This window comes from Gallinula chloropus, assembly GCF_964237585.1.
Source record: "Gallinula chloropus genome assembly, chromosome: 3".
NCBI lineage: Eukaryota > Metazoa > Chordata > Aves > Gruiformes > Rallidae > Gallinula > Gallinula chloropus.
The window spans coordinates 106,208,811-106,228,186 of record NC_140087.1 but is presented as its reverse complement, the minus strand read 5'-3'; the positions used below and the strand labels follow the sequence as shown (position 1 = coordinate 106,228,186).

General features: G+C 37.3%; 1 protein-coding gene across 1 annotated transcript in view; it reads left to right on the top strand.

The window, feature by feature from the left end:
* The window catches only part of KIDINS220 (kinase D interacting substrate 220), an 80,738-nt gene extending 62,116 nt beyond the window's left edge, over positions 1–18,622 (top strand). The window contains exons 25-30 of the mRNA XM_084262507.1: positions 2,177–2,287; positions 3,134–3,190; positions 9,362–9,508; positions 12,101–12,199; positions 13,304–13,552; positions 16,232–18,622. Of these exons, the coding sequence (XP_084118633.1) occupies positions 2,177–2,287; positions 3,134–3,190; positions 9,362–9,508; positions 12,101–12,199; positions 13,304–13,552; positions 16,232–17,503 (1,935 nt within the window). The 3' untranslated portion in view covers positions 17,504–18,622. The remainder of the gene's footprint in view (positions 1–2,176; positions 2,288–3,133; positions 3,191–9,361; positions 9,509–12,100; positions 12,200–13,303; positions 13,553–16,231) is intronic.
* The last annotated feature ends 754 nt before the right edge of the window (positions 18,623–19,376 follow it).

Sequence of the window (19,376 nt, the reverse complement as noted above, 5' to 3'; positions counted from 1 at the left end):
GTGGAGTGGCTGAAGTGGGCTCAAGGCATAATTAGAAATTATGAAAGAATTGTGGGGTAATTGACATATTGGACAAATTTTTTTCATTGCTTTGTGGTTTGATGACTCGCAACCAACAAACAGGTGCTCACTATGTGTTTCAGAGGATGGTCTTTGCAGTGAGAGCTAGGCACTTGACTGCAGTATGATCATTAAGCATGTCATGCTTGGGGGTTTGCCATGTGGTTTAAGCTGTTAGTAGAAAGCTGAGGCGTTTAATTGTTCTAGAAATAACACAAACTTTTTTTAATAGAGTTTAATTTCCAGAAAATGCCACAGAACCTGTGCCTTGTGACAGTGAAATAATTTTAAATCAGTGAATTTCCTGAATCATCCTACAGTAGCCAATAAATGCAAGGCAGAGGCTCGGTATTGGTTCTCCTGTGGATTTAAACAAAACAAACTCTGACATGCAGACTAATGGTTACAGGGCGTATCATGTCACTTCGTGTACTGGAAGAGCAGATGAACTCTTTGTGGTAATGGGGTGAAAGAGCGTGAAAAGCAGCTAAGAATAGGGAACCACTTGTGTTTGCCAGAAGTTACTCAAAGTTGTAGCATATGCTAAGTGATCAGTGTACAGAGGAATTGAACTTTAATTTCTTGGTTCCTTTACAGCTGCTTCTGAATGCAGAGGGGTTTTAGTTCTTATAGACAAAGGCAAAGTGGGATATTTCAATGAATTTTACTCCTCCCTCATATGTTGGCCATCAAGTCATAAAATTATTGACACTATGCTGAATTTGGTGCAGAGGGTACTCAGAGTCTTGTCATGTGCAGTAACACAAACCAGATAGTATTCTTTTCTGTTAAATACTTGGGCACTGCAATTTCTTAAGTGCTATGTGTAGAAACATTTGATATCTGTAGTACAGATGTTATTTTGAGATTTCAGTGTATTTTTAACTGGGTAACAAACTGAAAGCAATGAGCACTGTGATTCTGCTTTCTTGAAATCTGAGTGCTCGATTGCCTTCCATTACATTGCCTTAAAAGAGAATTCATAAGGAGATGAAAAACCTTATTTCACATCCTAACTCAAATTCCCAAATAGGTCAAACCAAAATTTCACAATATTGGTAGATCAGTTTGTACTTCCCAACTCCACTGGCAGTTGTAAGGTTGGGAACCCTTAACCGCATGGTGACGCATACACACACACACACACAGACACACACAGAGGTTTTGAGGTTTTGTTGCATGCCAGTGGGTAGCATGTGAATTTCAGGGAACATGTTTGTACAGTTGATTTTAAAGCTTGAAAGATTGGAGTACATGAAGTCCTCTGTTGGAAGTGTTTTTGTCGTTTTAAGATCTCTATATCTTCTAGAAGTGATTTTATTACAGTCTGAGTTCTCATCTGGACCCTTTACACTGATGTGCTGATAAGACTTGGATAGTGTTTATTGTCTTGAAATTTGCTAGTTAAAAGGGATAAAAAGGAACCTGGTTGTAAAAATCGTTATTAGAGTTAACTGATTTATGTGAAGGTTAAAAAAGTATTTTTGTTTAGAAAAACATATTTCTGATATTAGTTTTATAGTAGTTAACATTGTCCTTTTAAAATGTTTGTATTGAATAACATGCATTGATCTATTTCCAATGAAATATTGTCTGCTATAAAATATTATTTATACATTTATAAAATCTAGCATTTGTGGAAGCCTTCAGATTGGTTACCACAAATTTGGAAAGTTCCAGTGGTGCTGTTCTGTATCACACTTTCTTTCAGTACAGTTGTCTTCAGTATTATAAAACTATGCTTTTTACTGAGCATCTAATTTTGAGTTTAGCAGGTCTGAGAGAGTGAAATTATCGGAATTATCCTTAATGATCCTTTTCCCATACTCAGAACAGATGTGAGAGTGTAGCTACCAAACCCACTCCAACTCTGTTCCACCAGAAAACCATGCCAGAGCACCCATTGGCACCGAGGGATTTTCAAGAACTCGCTCCAGAGCTTTTGGTTGAATTCTGTTCAGTGCAAAAAGTAAAACAAGCTATTAGTAATTGCTATTTTTCACGTTATTAAACTCGACTAGAGGATGTGTTTTGTTGAAATAAGTTTTATTTTATTATTACATTTTGATTTGTGTAATTGTTTGTCCCTTTTTTGTTACGTTTTTTTTTTCCATAGCCATTCTTTGCCCCATATCTTTACATGCCAAGGTATTACCCTGGCAGTTCTCATCTCATCTCACGTCCACCACTAAAAACGAGTTTGTCCAGAGATCAGAACAATGGCCTAGTAAGTATTTTGAAGGATAATTCAAATACTAACCTAGACGATAAATATAGCGAGTAATGAAAATGAAGGTTGTCAATGATGATTCACTATTAGACAGGAACAAGCTCTGTATTACAAATAGTTTAAGCAAAGGTATTATTAACATGTAATGTAAAATGTATTTTGTTTTAACTTCAGAAATTACTTGGAGAGGAAACCCAATTCTAACATAGGAGTATGACCTGTAATACTGGCAGGAAAGTATTTTTATGAAAATGCCATCTGCACTACAGTAAAGAAATTGATACAGTGTGGTATTGTAAGAGAAAGAATGCAACTTGTACATTTATGTTTTGTAAGGGAAAATGACATCCTTTCATGCTGTGGAGAATTCTAAAAATTGGATGGCCAAAGTAAAAAGTTAAAATGTTGTAAATACTTAAGTAAAACAAAATACATTTTATCTTAAATATGCATCAGTTGTAGCTTGGCTTTGTAAGTGCATCAACGTTATTTATCCATTGAAAAGGAGAAACGAGCAGACTTCTCTAGCCTCCTATAGATTAATAAAATGCCTATTTAACAATATTTGGTTTACTGAGCAATGGGTGTTCAAATGGAATTAAGAACTAAGGAAAGCTAAAAAGGCAAAAGCCTCACTGGTCTATCAGTTTATTTCTAGGATATTGATACAATAACCAAAGCTTTTGAGAGGTGGTAAAATCTTTATAATTGCTTAAGGAAAACAAATGTGTGTCTGTTGAATTAAGTATTACTGCGAGATCATTCTCATTCACTGTTTACTTCATAATTTTTTGTTAAGCCCTTGATCATTTTACCCAAACCATAATATTTTGTTGTTGTTAGGATGTTATCAAGGAGGATGCTGATGAGGGGCTTCCTTCACCCACAGACCCCTCAATGGTAAATGAGTAGTCATGTGGTGTGGAAATTTTTAGCATCTCATTGCTTTTTCAGCAGTAATGAGTCTGCATTAATCATAACTGCAGTTCACTAACACTGCATCAGTGGCTTTGGTGGGCAAATAGAGTAGTTGAAAACTAATGTAGTTTGTGAATGAATTTAAGAGCTAATATTTCACTTATAAGATGCATTATATTTTTCCCCATAGTTTTCCCTTTGCCTTTCTCAGTAGCTATGGTGAGCTTTTAGTAAAAGGAGTGTTGTGGTAGCTAAAAAAGAGAGAATGACAGACAGCTGGTCATTCAGTGCTTAGATTTTAGAATGAAGTAACTTGTTCCCGCTTCAGTCAGCTCTCTCATCTGATCCCTACTCCTTTAGTTTGTGGCATAAAGCTATTGCAGTTAACACAGTATAAAGCAACTTTCCATGGAAATTATAATTTTTTTTAAATCTAAAGATTGCTGGTTATAAGCTTATTCTTGAGTCAGAATGCTAACATTACTTTTTCCATGCCTTGTTTTATCAAAAGTATTTACAGAAAAGTGTCTTTATGGGTATCTGTTTTAATTCTATCTGTGGGAATTGATGGAGAATCATGATTTATTACCAAAGTGAAAAGGTTAATATGATTGTCATCATTCTCTTAATACTTGCTGCCAGTAGTTGTTGGCAGCAGTTACAGTTTGATCTTTGCTATTTTATCATCTAGTAAATCATTGCAAAAAATGTCTTCCTGTTGTTATGCAATGAAAATAAACACATGCAAATCCCAGCACTGTACTTAACTGCATATAACTTTGAGCACCCATGTGTGGGCAACACAATAGAAAATGTACTCTAAAGTTCTCAGTTCCAGGTCATTACCTACCTTGTGTGAAGGGCTGACTTTGGGGTAAGTTTTCCTGGTAGTGTATTTTTGGAGATGCTGATGCTTTCCCTGCATTTGATTCCTTATCTCAGTATCCCATTCCCTTCCCAGTCCTTTGCAGCTTATCAGTGCAAGGAGAAAAAGTAAAGACTTTTGAGAAAATGGCAGAGTGGTGGCTGAAGTATGTGTGTGTCCAAAAAAAGTGGGGTTTAGTCCCAGGGTAGAGTAGTGAATGGGCTCCAGCAGCAGACATGGGCATGGCTGGTTTTCTGTGTGTTGCTCCAAGTGTGTATCTCAACACACATAGGCTGCAGTTTCAAGCAGAAATGTAAAGACTCATGTAAGTTATGTAGCCTGATGGCAGTAGGTAAGAAATTACAGGAGTTAGAACATTTAAAAGGAACTTTGAATATTGAAATAACAATAATGGATTATTTTATTAGATCTGTTTTTAGTTTAAATTCATACTGCCATGAATTCGTACAGTACAGTGCATCAGAGCATACACTTCTAAGACTTAGAAATATTAACCTACAGTGTAAATCTAAAATCTGAATTTTTGAAAACCTCCTGTATAGTTTACAAACATGTTGTTAGTCAGGGGATGGTGTTCTGTGTGCCTGACAGGATGCCTCGTCAGGATTTCATCTATTCTAAAAACACCACTTGCATTGACTTTACTGAAATTTCTTTGAAAGGAGACAGTATTGTTTTAGATACTGCAGTTATCCAGAGGTGATGGGCACAATAATGTGATACAGCTATTTAGGTGGCCCTTAATTTCTGGGTTGTTGCTGCTATATAAATGATACAATATTTATTTTTTAAATGGATTGGTGCATCGAAGTAAAGGAATAAACTAAAAAAACCTGTACAAAGTAGTTAATACCACGGTGTGCAACTGGTTTGATGACTGAAGACAAGAGTGTGTAGAATTAAAATTGTCTTTCATGCAAAACTGGCAAGGAGATGGAGACACTGCATTTCTGTTTAAAATAGAGAATAATCACTATTTAGAAAGTTTTAAGTCTTACAGAGCAAAACTCAGTTTCTAGGAATATAATTTTACTATTTTTTTTTACACAGATCATCCTTGTTACTCATTGCATGAGCTAGCAGAGATCTGTTGAGGATGTTACGTGATCTAGTTGTGGCCCTGCAGTTGTTGTTATGAGACTGACTTGGAGTTTACCGACTTCTGAAATTTCAGATCCTAACCATTAGTCAGTGTAAGTCTAGGTTAGTGTAATGGGAATCAGAAGTATTTTGAAAGCAGACATCCTGCCTCAGGAATTTGACTTCAGCTTCCTTCTATATTTGAATTTTGTTGCCAATGATAAACTTGTCTATCTCGGACTGTAGTTTACTGTTCTTTACTGACTGGAACAAAACATAGATGTCAAGCTAGTAAGTTTACCAATACCATCTATGTAGTTGTAGCAACTTGAAGGTGCATTGCAAATTTTAGGGTATCAGCTTATATCACTAATGGAAGTAGACTGACCGAAGATGTCAGCACATCTGTAATGGAGGTTAAATGTGCATTTCCAGGCACTTCACAAATAGTGATTTCTGACAGGAGCTGCAAAAACTTGCAGAGTGCTCCTCTGAAGAGTTTGGCAACACTACAGTCCAACGATAAACCTAATTGCGTGCTTCAGTTTGCATTGGTAATCAAGCCTTGTTAGGATGCAGCTTGTTGCAATATAATTACTTTGTTTAAATACATTTTTCATACCACATTGAGTATATGATACCTTAAGATGCGGAATGTATGCTTGTAATGAGAACTAACACAGCCCGGAGCATGTAGTGTAGATAAACATACAATACTCCTTAAGAAACTAGAAGTGCTTTTCCAAAGTTCGAGCATGAATGAAAGTGTGTGGCATGGGAATTTTCTGACGTGGATTTTCCTGGTGCTTTTATGTAACATTTCTGTGCTTTGAATATTTGTTCTCTAACAAAGTACTTTTTCAGTTCTGGGAGCGGGTGGGGGTTTGCTTTTTGGAGGGGTGGGGGGGGTGTGCTTAGACACGAGGTTTTAAAGTTATGTGAGATGCATTGGTGGTACGATGTGATCTTGAAGAGGCAGGAGAACGTTTAGTTAAAAGCAAAATTTTCCTTGGGAAACCGAATGTAAAACTTCTGTGTAAACAAAATACAGCAAATGTCACTTTTTTTGCAAGTGCAAATGGAGTAGTCTGCTCACAGGAAATACAACTTGTATAGCACATACTGAATGTCTGTTCTGAAGGTCTGTCCTAAACACCTCATCGCATTATGAAATACCCCCTTTCTGTCCTAACACTGATTTCCTCTGTTTACTTCAAAGCATGTCACCTGTGTGTTCAACCTTTCTGATGTTGCTTTAAGCTGTTGTTTCTTTCCATTCTGTTTTGTCCTTTTCTCAAAGCCGTGTAAGTCTGGGTTAAACAAAAACAGACAGGTACAGCCACTTTCTGTGAATTATCATTCACTTGTTTCGGAGCCATTTCAGAAGCTATCATACTGGCGCTTCATGCTGGGCTGCCTGTAAACTAATGCTCGTTACTAGCCTTGAGGTTTGTTTTGACAAGCTGCTTTTAGCTTTTGCATGGCAAATACCTTTCAGACTAATGTTCTCTAAGCATCTCTAACAAAGCCACTAAGGCTGAAAAATGTGTCAGTTTAAGTGCAGTTTTAATTCACTTACATGATGACAATATCCCTAAAGCTATTACATTCCTTATTTTTTCGGAGAGTGCTTTTTATAAAGAATGATTTGGATTAATGTGCTTCTATTTCAAACAGTTCACACTTTTAACAAAAATAGTCGAAATATTTTAGCACTTTTCCATATCGTTTTTATACACAGAATGAAGAGTTTCTAAACTAAGTCTTAATGCATGCAGAAAGAATGGCTTGTTCTTGATTGTGAAAAAAATATTTTGATCTGACAGAGAACTCTTAAATTGGAAGCCTGTAAAACTTTTCTTCATTAATTTGTAGATATGTGATAGATAATGTATTTAATAGATTCAGAGAACAAAGGCAATTGCTTACGCATGTTGCTTAGGGATCATTTATTTTACTAGTGCCACGATGTAATTTTAGCTATAACAATTGAATTGATAAGCCTTCTTTCAAAAAATTAATTAAGATCTGAATTAATTTAATACCTTGTCTTTATTGATGTATTATCCAACTGGTACCAATAGTAAATAATGTGTTTATGGGGAAATAATAGACGAAATTGGTATTCTTAAGGAAATCTCAAATTTGGGGTTTTCTGAGAGGAAAAAGAGAAATGCATATAAAAGAAGTGTATGAGAAATATTATATGGATGAATCTTCTTCCTCTCATCTTTATCAGTTTGATGGTTGGCTTTTATCCTTAACATGATCTGTGCTAAAAATCAGACTAGATTAAGACCTAAATTTCCTCCTTCAAATGCCCATTCTGAAAATAAATAGGTATTGTAGGTACCTAATTAAGGAGACCTTGCAGGATCTGAAAAGTAGCTGTCATGTCCTCAGGAAGAGTACAAACTCCCTACGATTGGTGTCTAGACTGTAGTAAAATTTTAATCCTTAATTTTTATGTGGTAATTTAGGTAGACTTACCTACCCAGAAAATGGGGTTTATCTTTTGTTTGTTTAGTGACCAGTTGACATCACATAAAGTATCAATGGTTAAAGGAGCAAAAATCAGTGCCCTAGCTTGGTTTTTGCTTGGCTTAGGTTCCCCAAGACCTCCTGGAGTGTTCTTAAGTGAAGCTGATAGTTTGACAGTTTTAGGTCAAATTCAGGCACATCCTGCAGAGACCTTTGGGGGAATTACATGTCATAATATGAAGCTTTGACACTCAGAGTAGCTTAGGTGGGGAGTGTTCTTACCTCCCCAGATCAGGATAACTCCAGTAACTTTGAGGTCAAATGGTAGTAGATAATGGGGTTTTGGATTGCTGATGTGGAGTTAATAGTTGAAGCAATGATTTTTAAATGTCCTGGTTTAGGTAATTCAGATATGGTTCATGCCATTCTGTGTTATAATCCTTGGTTTTCGTAAGCAATATATTTGGATTTATTAACTTATTAATAAGTTAAGTAACTTCAAAGTAATTAAAAATAGAAAAAAAAAAACTTGCAACTATCGAAACAGTCTTTATTGGTGTTTGAGGAATGTAGTCAAATGATTAACTGAACTTTGGACAGTCAAAATGCACTTCTACATCCCAGGGTTCATACACGGGATGATGAGCTCTGAAGCTTTAGAAGCACTTATACATCCTCCCAAAAGGAACTTTGTTTGGTGCATGGCCTACAATCCTGACAGCAAATGTTAACAGTCTGAAAAAGGGGACCTCCAGCAGGTGGAGGAGGGTGTGCAATTATTTCATAGCTGATAGAACTGTTTCTGATTTTGCATTTAGGAATTTGCAGTCACTAGCAGAACTGTTTAGGTCTTTGCGCTTTGCTCCTACTCAGTGTCCCCATCCAGGGAAGTTGTGAGGTTTTTTGAGAATATACTGTCTTAGTATGCCAACTACCTGCAGGTGTGTTTGGATTGGTTTTCCACATTTTCTTTGAAATTCCCAGAAGCTGGAAATATTAACTCAACAACTTCTGTGTAACAGATCTGAGTTGTGAATAATTTCTAGCTAAATCTTGCCGAAATTTGGGGTATATTATGAAATATCCTCATAGAATCCTGAGAGGCAGTGGCAGTGCTGCTCTGTTTCTGTGCTGTAGTACACAGCCCCTTGGCTGATCTTGCATAAATGGACCTGAAGGAACCTCTGGAAAATGGACAGATGTTGCTAAAATTACCCAGTGAATCCAAGTAGTTGAGGAGGTATTTTAGGTCATCTTTGTCTGATGCTAAACCAGGATTTTTTAAGACAGGGAAATTTAAGTTGTGTCTGCATTATTTAGAACAAAAAACTATTTCAAAACTAAACTAACTACTAAAATCAGGGGGAAATTATGAGTAAAGCTGCATTTGAAGTTTATTAACCCTCACTTAATATTTCTGATTTTTATGTTGCTTTTCTTAAATGGCATTATTCAAGAGATCTACTTTCTCACGTAGGCAGGACTGAAGATGCTGTGTTTTTTCTCATATAAATATCTATAATAATTGTTTCCCAATATACATATACTCCAGTAGTAATTAAAAATGCTTGTGCATTCTTATTATCATCTCTTAATTTTAAAATGTAGTTGAACACAACTTGGTCTGTGTTAGCTCACATTGTGAAATGCCGGGTGTACTGAGTATTTGAACAAGTCTTACGTGCACCTTTTCTCACTTGTTACAGGGAGCAGGAGCAGGCACAGGATCCACCACAGGAGTATCACATGTGCCTCTGAGCACAATGAGTGTAGAAGCTGTGTGTGAGAAGCTAAAGCAGATAGATGGTCTGGACCAGAGCTTGCTGCCTCAGTACTCTGCAACTATACGAAAGGTACCAGTGGAATTGTATTAACGTGCGTAGCACCTAAATTTGGAGATACACAAGGAAGAGGAAATGTTTAGTTGCCTCTTTTCTCAAAAATGTTTATTAAGACACATAAATGTCAAAACAACATCATAACTTCTATGCATGCTAAGTTTGGAAAACATTGTAATACAAGCATATGTTTTTCAAAGAAAATGCTCGCTCTCAAAAAGGAAAAGCAGGCTCAGGAATATAAATGCTGATGAGACTGGCTATTTTGAGAAGAGAAGCAAGAAAAACATTTCAAAACTGCCATATGTAGCTAAATAGGGTTGCAAATGTGTTCTCCATTCAGGTATCACAGAATCACTAGGTTGGAAAAGACCTTTGAGATCATTGAGTCCAACCAACATCCCCCCCGCCCTTTTTCTTTTCTTTTTTTCTCTGAGAAACTGGCACATCGCTTCTGTTGTAAATGGGTGGTGAAGATGGCTCCATTTCTCTCTTATTCCACATCTATTTGTTTCAGAAAGAGGCTACTGTACGTTTCTGTTACTGTTCTTTTCTCTGAGGTGTTAGCAAAAACATTTTTGTCTTTATTACTTGTTATCATACTCTGTGCTCCTTTTACAAAGAATGGAAAAATATGATTGCTGTCATTAGCAAATGATTTTGCTGAGCTTGCTTGGTCCCAGTACCTACGATATCTTGAAAAATACAGTGAGGATGTTGATTGAAGGATTAAGAGGCAGGTTTATTATAGGAAGCTTCAGCAATGTTGCTTAAAGCAAGAAGCAGGATGTCAGATTGCAGCTCATTAAGTATAGCTGCAAAAAATTCTAGTTGCTTCAGTGGATCTAGAGAGCTAAAAGAATGTACCCATCATTTATCCTTAATGAGATTCCTCTTATTTATATTCTTGCATTTCGTGCTACAAGTGATACCATATAAAAAAGGAGGAATGAAAATGGCTCAGCCTGGTCTTTTTCCTGGTTTGATTAAGACCATCTGCTGGGATGTGGGAACAAAACCACTGAGATCGCTCAGATTGAGCAGAGCTCTCAATTTGGGTCATTTTGTGGCTACAAAATGGGGGTTGGACCCAAAGATCTCTCGAGGTCCCTTCCAACCCCTACAATTCTGTGATTCTGTGATACTCTGCTAAGAAGTGGTTCTTCTTCTATGTTCTGTCCGTCCACTGTTACATGGTATAAAGAGAAATACCTCTCTCCTTATATTACCTTTCATTGTTACGTGATGGGAATGGTTTGTATTCAGTTTGGTGCTGTTGGAAGTTAAATGCTATATAAACATGCCTGACATCATGAATCACCTTCCTGGAGTATAGATAGTGTTAGGCTCTTCTGTGTAGTTCTCTGAACAATGATGAAAATTAGAAGTTTAGTCTTCCATCCCCAGATATTTCTGATGACAGGAGGAATGTAAGCCACTATTTTGGCAGGGATGGAACTTGATGGAGGTAGTACTTGATCTTAGATGCCTCAAGCCATGGGTCAGATGATGCCTGGGACTTCATTGTCTGATTATCTTGAAATCCTTGGGTGTCTGCTGTCTGTTTGTGTTCCACGCTTGTGAAATCTAGGGGGATGAATGGGGTTTATTGTCTGTGAAATTTTCTGCTACTGATGTGTTGCTTCCATATGTCTGTTTTTAGAATACAATTCTATTGCCTTCATAGGCTTGGGGCAGGGTGGCTGGAAAGCTGTACAGAGGAAAAGGATCTGGGGGTGTTGGTTGACACTTGCCTGAGCATAAGCCAGCAGTGTGCCCAGGTGGCCAAAAAGGCCAATGGTGTCCTGGGTTACATCAGGAATAGCATAGTTAGCAGGACCAGGGAGGTGATCATCCCCCTGTACTCAGCTCTGGTGAGACCGCATCTTGAATACTGTATTCAGTTTTGGGCCCCTTACTACAAGAAAGACATTGAGGCCCAGGAGTGTGTCCAGAGAAGGTAATGAAGCAGGTAAATGGACTGGAACACAAGTCTTATGAGGAGAGGCTGAGAGAACTGGGACTGTTTATCCTGGAGAACAGGAGGCTCAGGGGAGACCTTGTTGCTTTCTACAACTACCTGAAAGGAGGTTGTCAGCCTCTTCTCACAGATAAGTAGCAACAGGACAAGAGGGGATGGCTGCAAGTTGTGCTGAGGGAGATTCAGGTTAGACATTAGGAGAAATCTCTTTTCAGAAAGAGTGGTTGGGAATTAGAATGGGTTTCCCAGGGAGGTGGTGGAGTCACCTCCCCTGGGGTGTTCAAGGAAAGGTTGGATGAGGTACTTAGAGACATGGTTTAGTTATATAGGTCGTATGGAGACAGTTGGACTAGATGATCTTGGAGGTCTTTTTCAACCTTAATGATTCTGTGATATACACACTTTTGATGGGATTAATGTTTTCATTTTTTTCATGCCACACAGGTGGCTCTTGTCCATCAGCAACCATCAGTAAATATGTGTTTATAAAAAAGTGTTTAATGTATAGGGTTGGACTCAAGTGATGCTGGGGAATTTCACTAGTAGCTCCCTATCAATATATCCAGTTAATGCCATGCCATTAGTCTTGTATCAGTTATTTACATTATTTAGTTTTATTGTTTTAGGCAAATATAAATGGACGTGTCTTGGCTCAGTGTAACATTGATGAACTGAAAAAAGAAATGAATATGAATTTTGGTGACTGGCACCTGTTCAGGAGTATGGTAAGGCATTCTCTTCAGTATTCAAATCATTATAAATTGGTCTTTTTCATTATGAACCTTATCTTTTTTCTTTCCCATCGCTTTCTTTTTATCATACTTAAAATGATAAGTATCATCTTAAAACATCCATGCATTTATTATTTAGTTACTTTGTCTCTGTCTTGAGCACTTTAATGAAGAACTAGTTGCTTACGGATTTGCATCTTAATTGATTGTGAACTCTGAAGTTTTGTCTCTTCTTTTTGAAGATCTGTTTTTCCTGTATGGGGCTCCCTTTTCCCTTTTAAAATTTGCCTATTTTAATGGAATTGTCAGAAGTTAATTCTCTTTGAAGCTCTGTCCTCCTGTTGAAAGTTAGGGAGTTCAAAGTATCAAGTGCGAGGAAGTGGACAGCAAGGCTGCTACAAATGCACAGCAAATAAGCATAATTTTTAAAGAAGCTACAGTGAGAGAAATTTACAGTATTGGATTGACACCTGCTTGTTTAAGGTGACACTGCTGCATTGCATACTGTTACTGAAATTATCCCCATTCCCTTCATCCCAGTTTGAGCATAAATGACAGTTTTACAGTAGGGATTATGCATCAGAGAGAACTGTGTTCTCTTTTAAATATTTTTAATATATTGCCAGTTTTCTTTCTGAAAGTGGCAGTATATCTGTCAACTGCTAAATCAGTCTTGAAAACACTGAGAATTACAAGACAAGATTTATTGTTTGATTGAAGTTGCTTAAGCTATAAACCAGAAATACTTGGTTTTACTTTTGCTTTTAAATTTGTAATTTATGAATTACCTAGTTTTATAAGAATTTAAGTGTTTTGTGGCAAATGAGTTTTTAAGGATCTGAGACAGTAGTAAGAATAATCTGTAAATACACACACACACAAAATCTAAATGCTAAAACATGATTTGCAGCAGGGAGAAGGAATGCACTGGATCTGTGAGCAGATTTTTCATCACACTTTTCCATACAGCTACATACACAACCACATACACATTTTAGTCATAAATTCCTCATTCCTATTTTTACTAGCATTCTTAACAATTCTGAGAACATCTAGTTACATAATTGCATTCATACTGTCTCCTTTTTTTGCGTTCAGATACTTGAGATGAGAAGTTCAGAAAATCAGGCTGTTCAGGAAGATCCTCGTGGAACAGCTGAGCACGTCAGCACTGCGATGCCTCATAGTGAACTTACTCGTCGTCCTGGGCATAGCACTGAGTTGCCTCACACTGAGCTAACAGGTCTTTCTGGTCAAGCTCCCTACACACTTAACTTCAGCTTTGAAGAACTCAACACAATTGGTCTTGATGAAGCTCCTCCACGCCACAGTAACTTAAGTTGGCAGGTATTTAATGGGAAAATGTGTTCTGCTTGCTTACCTGTATGTAAAGGGTTTTATCCATTCTTGGATGCAGACAGGTCAAAAAATAAGGCTTCTGTGACTGTTGAGGTACTTACAGTTCTCACTCTTGGCAAAGACCAGTTTTGCAAAGAAGTCTAACCCCTCTCTCTGAGTCAATGTCTTTTAGTCTTTGCCATCTGAAAAGTATTCACCTGTTCGGTAATCACACGTCGAGAGAAAAAAATCAAACCTATCATGTTCTCCACATCTAGCTTAAGGTGGTGTCCTGTGAGATTTTTGTAGTATTCAGACTTTCTGTATGAATTACTTGAACTGTGTGATAGTCAGATGTTATGCTATTCTAAAGATTACAGATACACTTATTAAGGTTTTTTAAACAGATGACTGCATACTCTGACATGACGTCAGAGCCTTATCCTGACACTGTGTAATCTATTCATAGGCTCCAGAGCTCCCATCCTTCTCTAACTACGGTTTCTGCCATAGGTTTTGGTCAGTTTTCTTCTGTATCCTCTGAAATCTCCCAAATTGTGTGATTGTTCTTCCTAAGAAATAAGGCACATCAGTTGGTATCTAAATAGTTATTAGAATAAAATAATAATTAAAAAAACCCACAACCAAAACAAAACAACCCAAGCAAACATTTAACAGCTTTTTCATCTCTGGAAGTCTAACAACAAATCTTGAAGATGCACCAAAATGGGAAGGCACCCCAAGTTACTATCTATAGGTGTTATTTTTAATATTCAAATTTGTGACTGGAAAGAGATTTGGGATATATTTCCCAGAGACAGATTTCTATCCCAGATACCTTTGTGTGTGTTTGTAGGATCCAGCTTACCAGACTGCCTCTTTCCAGCAATGGAGTATCAGTGTATGTTTTTCCAAACCAGAGTGGCATGACTTTACATTTACTACATTGGTTTAGTGTCAAAACCACAGAAGTGCAAGAAAAGCTTTTTAAGAACTTTAAAATGTAAGGTTTTTTTAAAAAAGTGCTTCTGATCCCTATATATTTGTCTGGAACTGAATCAAAAGCACGAGAAAGGGAGTTTGTCATCAAACAAACATTAGAATTCACCTGTTGGAACTTTTAAAGTCAATACTGATTAAAAAATGTATTTCTGCTTCTCTGTAAAAAAGAAAGAATACTGCTGCAAATGCACAACACAATCCCATATTTCTCTTTTTGGTGAGGAATCATAGCCGCTGTGCGTGTGGATAACCAGTAGTGAATATGCATAAATAACCAAGTGCTAATATTTCTGAGATGCTTCTGTTTTGCTTTTGGCATTAAACTGCCTAGGATCAGATACAAGTAATTCAAACTCCATTTTCCTTTAGATAAATAAGTTTAGCTGTTCCCCAGTATTGTAAAGTATATACAACATTATTATCTCACAAAAACCTGTAGTATTTGTTCCGTAATGCAGAGGCAATAATGGAATGATAACCTGCAGATCTCGTGTGTCTTGCTTGCTGGGGGGATTATGAGCACCCTCTGAGAAAGAAACATGTTGGTTTGCATTGCATTCCAGTGCAGAACAAGAAAAAGGGAAAGGTAATGAACAGAATCAAGACAGATACAAAGGGTGCATATAAGAGCAGGAAAAAGGTGGAGGGAAGGAGAAAAGAAAAGCAAAGGGTAAGAAAGAAAAGGACTGACTAAGAGCAGTTCTGTTCTAAATCTTAAATTCATTCACATATGTTAATCTTCCTGTGCATTTTCAGCTTATTAAAATTATCCAAACCCCTTTAGGTTTTTGTTGTTGGGGGCTTTTTAAGTAGTGTTTTAGAAAGTAGGTTTTAAAATGTGGTTCATTTTCATTTTTGCCCCAAATAAGACATAATACCTCAATGGTCTTTCAAAATCTCACTTCTGTGGACTACAAAGTTAAGTAGGTTTCTTAAAGTACTTACAGCTCAAGTCAACGCCTCAGCTCCAATGCAGTGGGCACCATACATCTTGTACTTGGTGGTAGTGAGCAGGCTGTTATGTGCATGACATGAAGCTGTATGATCAGCCACAGTCTGCTCCTTTACTTTGCTAGCTCTGGTCTCACATCCTATGGCTATGGACTTCTCTGCATACTCACTAAAAGGGAGTGGGAAGGAGGCAAAGAAGAATATTTTGCCCAAGAACTGATTTTTCTGAACTCAGCTACATGCAATGGAATTATAGAGGATGTATTGAAGTATGTAGGATGGGGTTCTTTTAAAAATGTTTATTTTGGAGAGATGTTCAGCATTTCGATGAACTCTTGCTGTCATTCTAATATAAAATGCTAATTTTCTAAATGTACAAAAATGTATTAGAAAAGCCCATCTTGACATACAAATTCAATTGTTATAATTATATACTCAAAGAGTCACAAATGCATTGGATAAAATGCTTGTTTTGTGGAAATCTTCCATTACGAGGACCAACAATAAGAATACTTTGTAAGTTTAGTGAATGTGTGTGTGATTGCATATATATGATTATAGTAAGCATCTTTTAATTATAGCATTGGAAATTTCACTTGCATAATCTAGTCACAGCAACAGAAAAATCATTTAAGCGCATACTTGATGCTTTGAGTTATTTAATTTTAAAAGATGAGTAAAAGTAAATAGTTCATTTAACTGTTCTCTTTCTCTTTTCTTTCTTTTTTTTTCCAGTCACAAACTCGTAGAACTCCAAGTCTTTCCAGTCTTAACTCTCAAGATTCTAGTATTGAAATATCAAAGCTTACTGACAAGGTACAGGCAGAATACAGAGATGCATATAGAGAGTATATTGCTCAAATGTCACAGTTAGAAGGAGGTGCCAATTCTACTACAGTAAGTGGTAGGTCCTCCCCTCATAGTTCAAGTGCTTTCTATATGGGGCAGAGTACATCAGGGGGTTCCTTGCATTCCAGTGCAGAACAGGAAAAAGGAAAAGACAACGAACAGAAGCAAGATGATGGAAGAAAGTCCTTCTTGATGAAGAGGAATGATGTTGTTGATTACAGCACTTCTGGTGTTTCTACTAATGATGCATCCCCTTTGGATCCTATTACTGAAGAAGATGAAAAATCCGATCAGTCTGGTTCCAAGCTTCTCCCGGGAAAGAAGTCTTCAGACAGAACAAGTATTTTCCAGGCTGCAGATTTAAAGCTTAAGGGAGTTGCTCTCCGCTATCAGAAACTGCCAAGTGATGAAGATGAGTCAGGAACTGAGGAATCGGATAATACTCCACTCCTTAAGGAAGGTAAAGAGAAGAAACCAGATGGCAAAATAGAGAAGCAGCCCAAATCTCCAGAGCATGGATCTGAACCTATTAGAACCTTCATCAAAGCAAAGGAGTATTTGACAGACGCCCTTTTGGACAAAAAAGATTCATCTGACTCTGGTGTAAGATCCAACGAGAGTTCTCCGAATCATTCCCTCCATAATGAAGGAGCAGATGATTCACAGCTTGAAAAGGCAAATCTCATTGAGCTTGAAGATGACAGTCACAGTGGAAAGAGAGGAATTCCACACAGCCTTAGTGGCCTTCAAGACCCTGCTGTGGTTCGCATGTCTATTTGCTCAGAAGATAAGAAAAGCCCTTCTGAAAGCAGTTTGATAGCAAGTAGCCCAGAGGAGAACTGGCCAGCTTGCCAGAAAGTCTATAATCTGAACAGAACCCCTAGTACAGTAACCTTAAATAATAACAGTGCTCCAAACAATCGAGCTAATCAAAATTTTGAAGAAATACAAGGTATCAGAGATTCACCTCAAATTATCCTGCACCCTGGCTCAGGTTCCAATTCAACTGCGGTTCAGAATGAGAACCTGAAGAGTGTCGCTCACAAGCGGAGCCAGCGTTCAAGTTACACCAGGCTTTCAAAAGATTCCTCAGAGCTCCACACCGTTACAGCCTCTGAAGGGGCTGGTTTTGGAGAAGAAAGAGAGAGTATCCTGTAAAAGGCAGCCAGGTTAAAACAGAGTATGTCTGTGAATTGTAGCTTGCTTCGAATTCTTTGTCAGTGTATGGTTACATTAAGTTCTGTAGTTTAAGCTCTCAGTATTGTAATAGAAGGTCTAGATTACTTTCAGTCATTTTCTGGAAGAGAAGTAGTAAGTTTTACAAGAAGCAGATTATTTCAGACCTTCCCCACATATAAAAGCAGTACTTGTTAGCGTGGGAAACCAGTTCTTTGCTAAGACACTGTGCAAAGGTGTGGTTGGGGCAGATGTTACAGAAGTAAGTATGGTTTAATTATTAAAATTATGATGTGATTTTACTCTACTGTTGGGATATATATTAATTCTCCCTTCTAAACATTCCAGTTAAGTCTGTATATTTGCAAGTAAAGACTGCATCTTTGCCATTTTGATGTAAAAGATGCTAGAAAATTAAATATCACAACCTCTGACAGCCTTATCAAAATTCACATTAATTAATGGATTAATGTGTGCAACATATATTAAATATGTTGAAATTTGAGTGGTAAGGTACCTGTTTGGCTAGATGTACACTTTTACCCTCTGTATGTTCAGTAATCGCTGTTGACTTTGTAAACCATGGGTAGGGCAGTGATAAAAGTTTGTAAGGAACATTGTCTTGATGTGTCATTGAAATTGGCAGTTATTTATAAGGTAATACCTTATCATTGATTTAGTGGATCCATTATTTATTATAGGTACATAATTTTACAGTCACTGGTCTAAATAGATGAAACCACCAGAGCTACATTAAAATACTGTAAGGACGAAGTCTGAATGTGGTGTCAGAACTTAGGAGTATCTGTTGCTGTGCATGGTCTTGGTACAGTGTTTGTCATTTGGTTATGGAAGGAAAAATAAGCAGTGTTTGCTATTTTAAAAATAATGCCTACTTTTCTTGGGATCTCATCAGAGCTATGTGCCAGCTTCTTTATTTCTGAAGTGCAGTGTTTGAAGATTGTGATGTCATCCAAGTAACGTACCTGAATGCTATTGTAGAAAATACTTGTACTGTCCAGTGAAATCTGCATGGTTTTGAGGAAGAATTGTTGGAACTAGATGCTGGTAGTACAAAGAGAATAAAAAATAAATTGGCGTGTTGGCTTTGTGTCTGGATTTCTTTTTATTGCAGTATTTTGTTTCTTCACATGGTGAAACTGTTACATCCATGTTTTGGTTAAAGTACTTCATGCATTTAATAAAAAAGAATGCATTAAGACAATATTGTTACTAATACAGAATTGAAGCATCAAAATGTAAAAAAAAAAACAGTTTGATAAATGGAATTGCCAAAGCAGATGTTTCTAAAGGAGGTGCTGTGAGCTGCGGAGATGTGGCCACTTCCCACTAGTCCAGAGCAGGAATCCTGCTGTTTGTGGCAGTGAGCACGTGCTGGTAGATCTGCACAGCTTGCTTTCTGTCCTAGTGCATCTCTTAGCAGATGCCTTCAGCAGGACCATGTGGTTGTGGCCTTTGTTATCCAAATCAAGAGGATGCTTTTCTGTGCCAGAGTTGACAGAAAAACTGGTTTGCATCTAGGGCCTATTTTTTCATTCCATGGATGTCTCATACTTGCAGGACTGGAGACGTGATCTCTACAGTTCTTGATTCTGTTCAGTCAGTGCGTTACGTGGTGGAAATATAATTTACTCATCAGAGTGTTACAGAAATACAGGAAACTTGTGTGCACACATCTATATCTATTAGAAAGATTGTTACTTCAACCAAAAAGCTTCCCAAAACCTATGTAGCTCTATGATACACTGCTGAGTCTTTGGGAACGGGGGTGTGTGTGTGTGTGTGTTTGTGTGTGTGTGTGTGTTTGCTTAGGTTCTTCCTGTTAAACAACAAA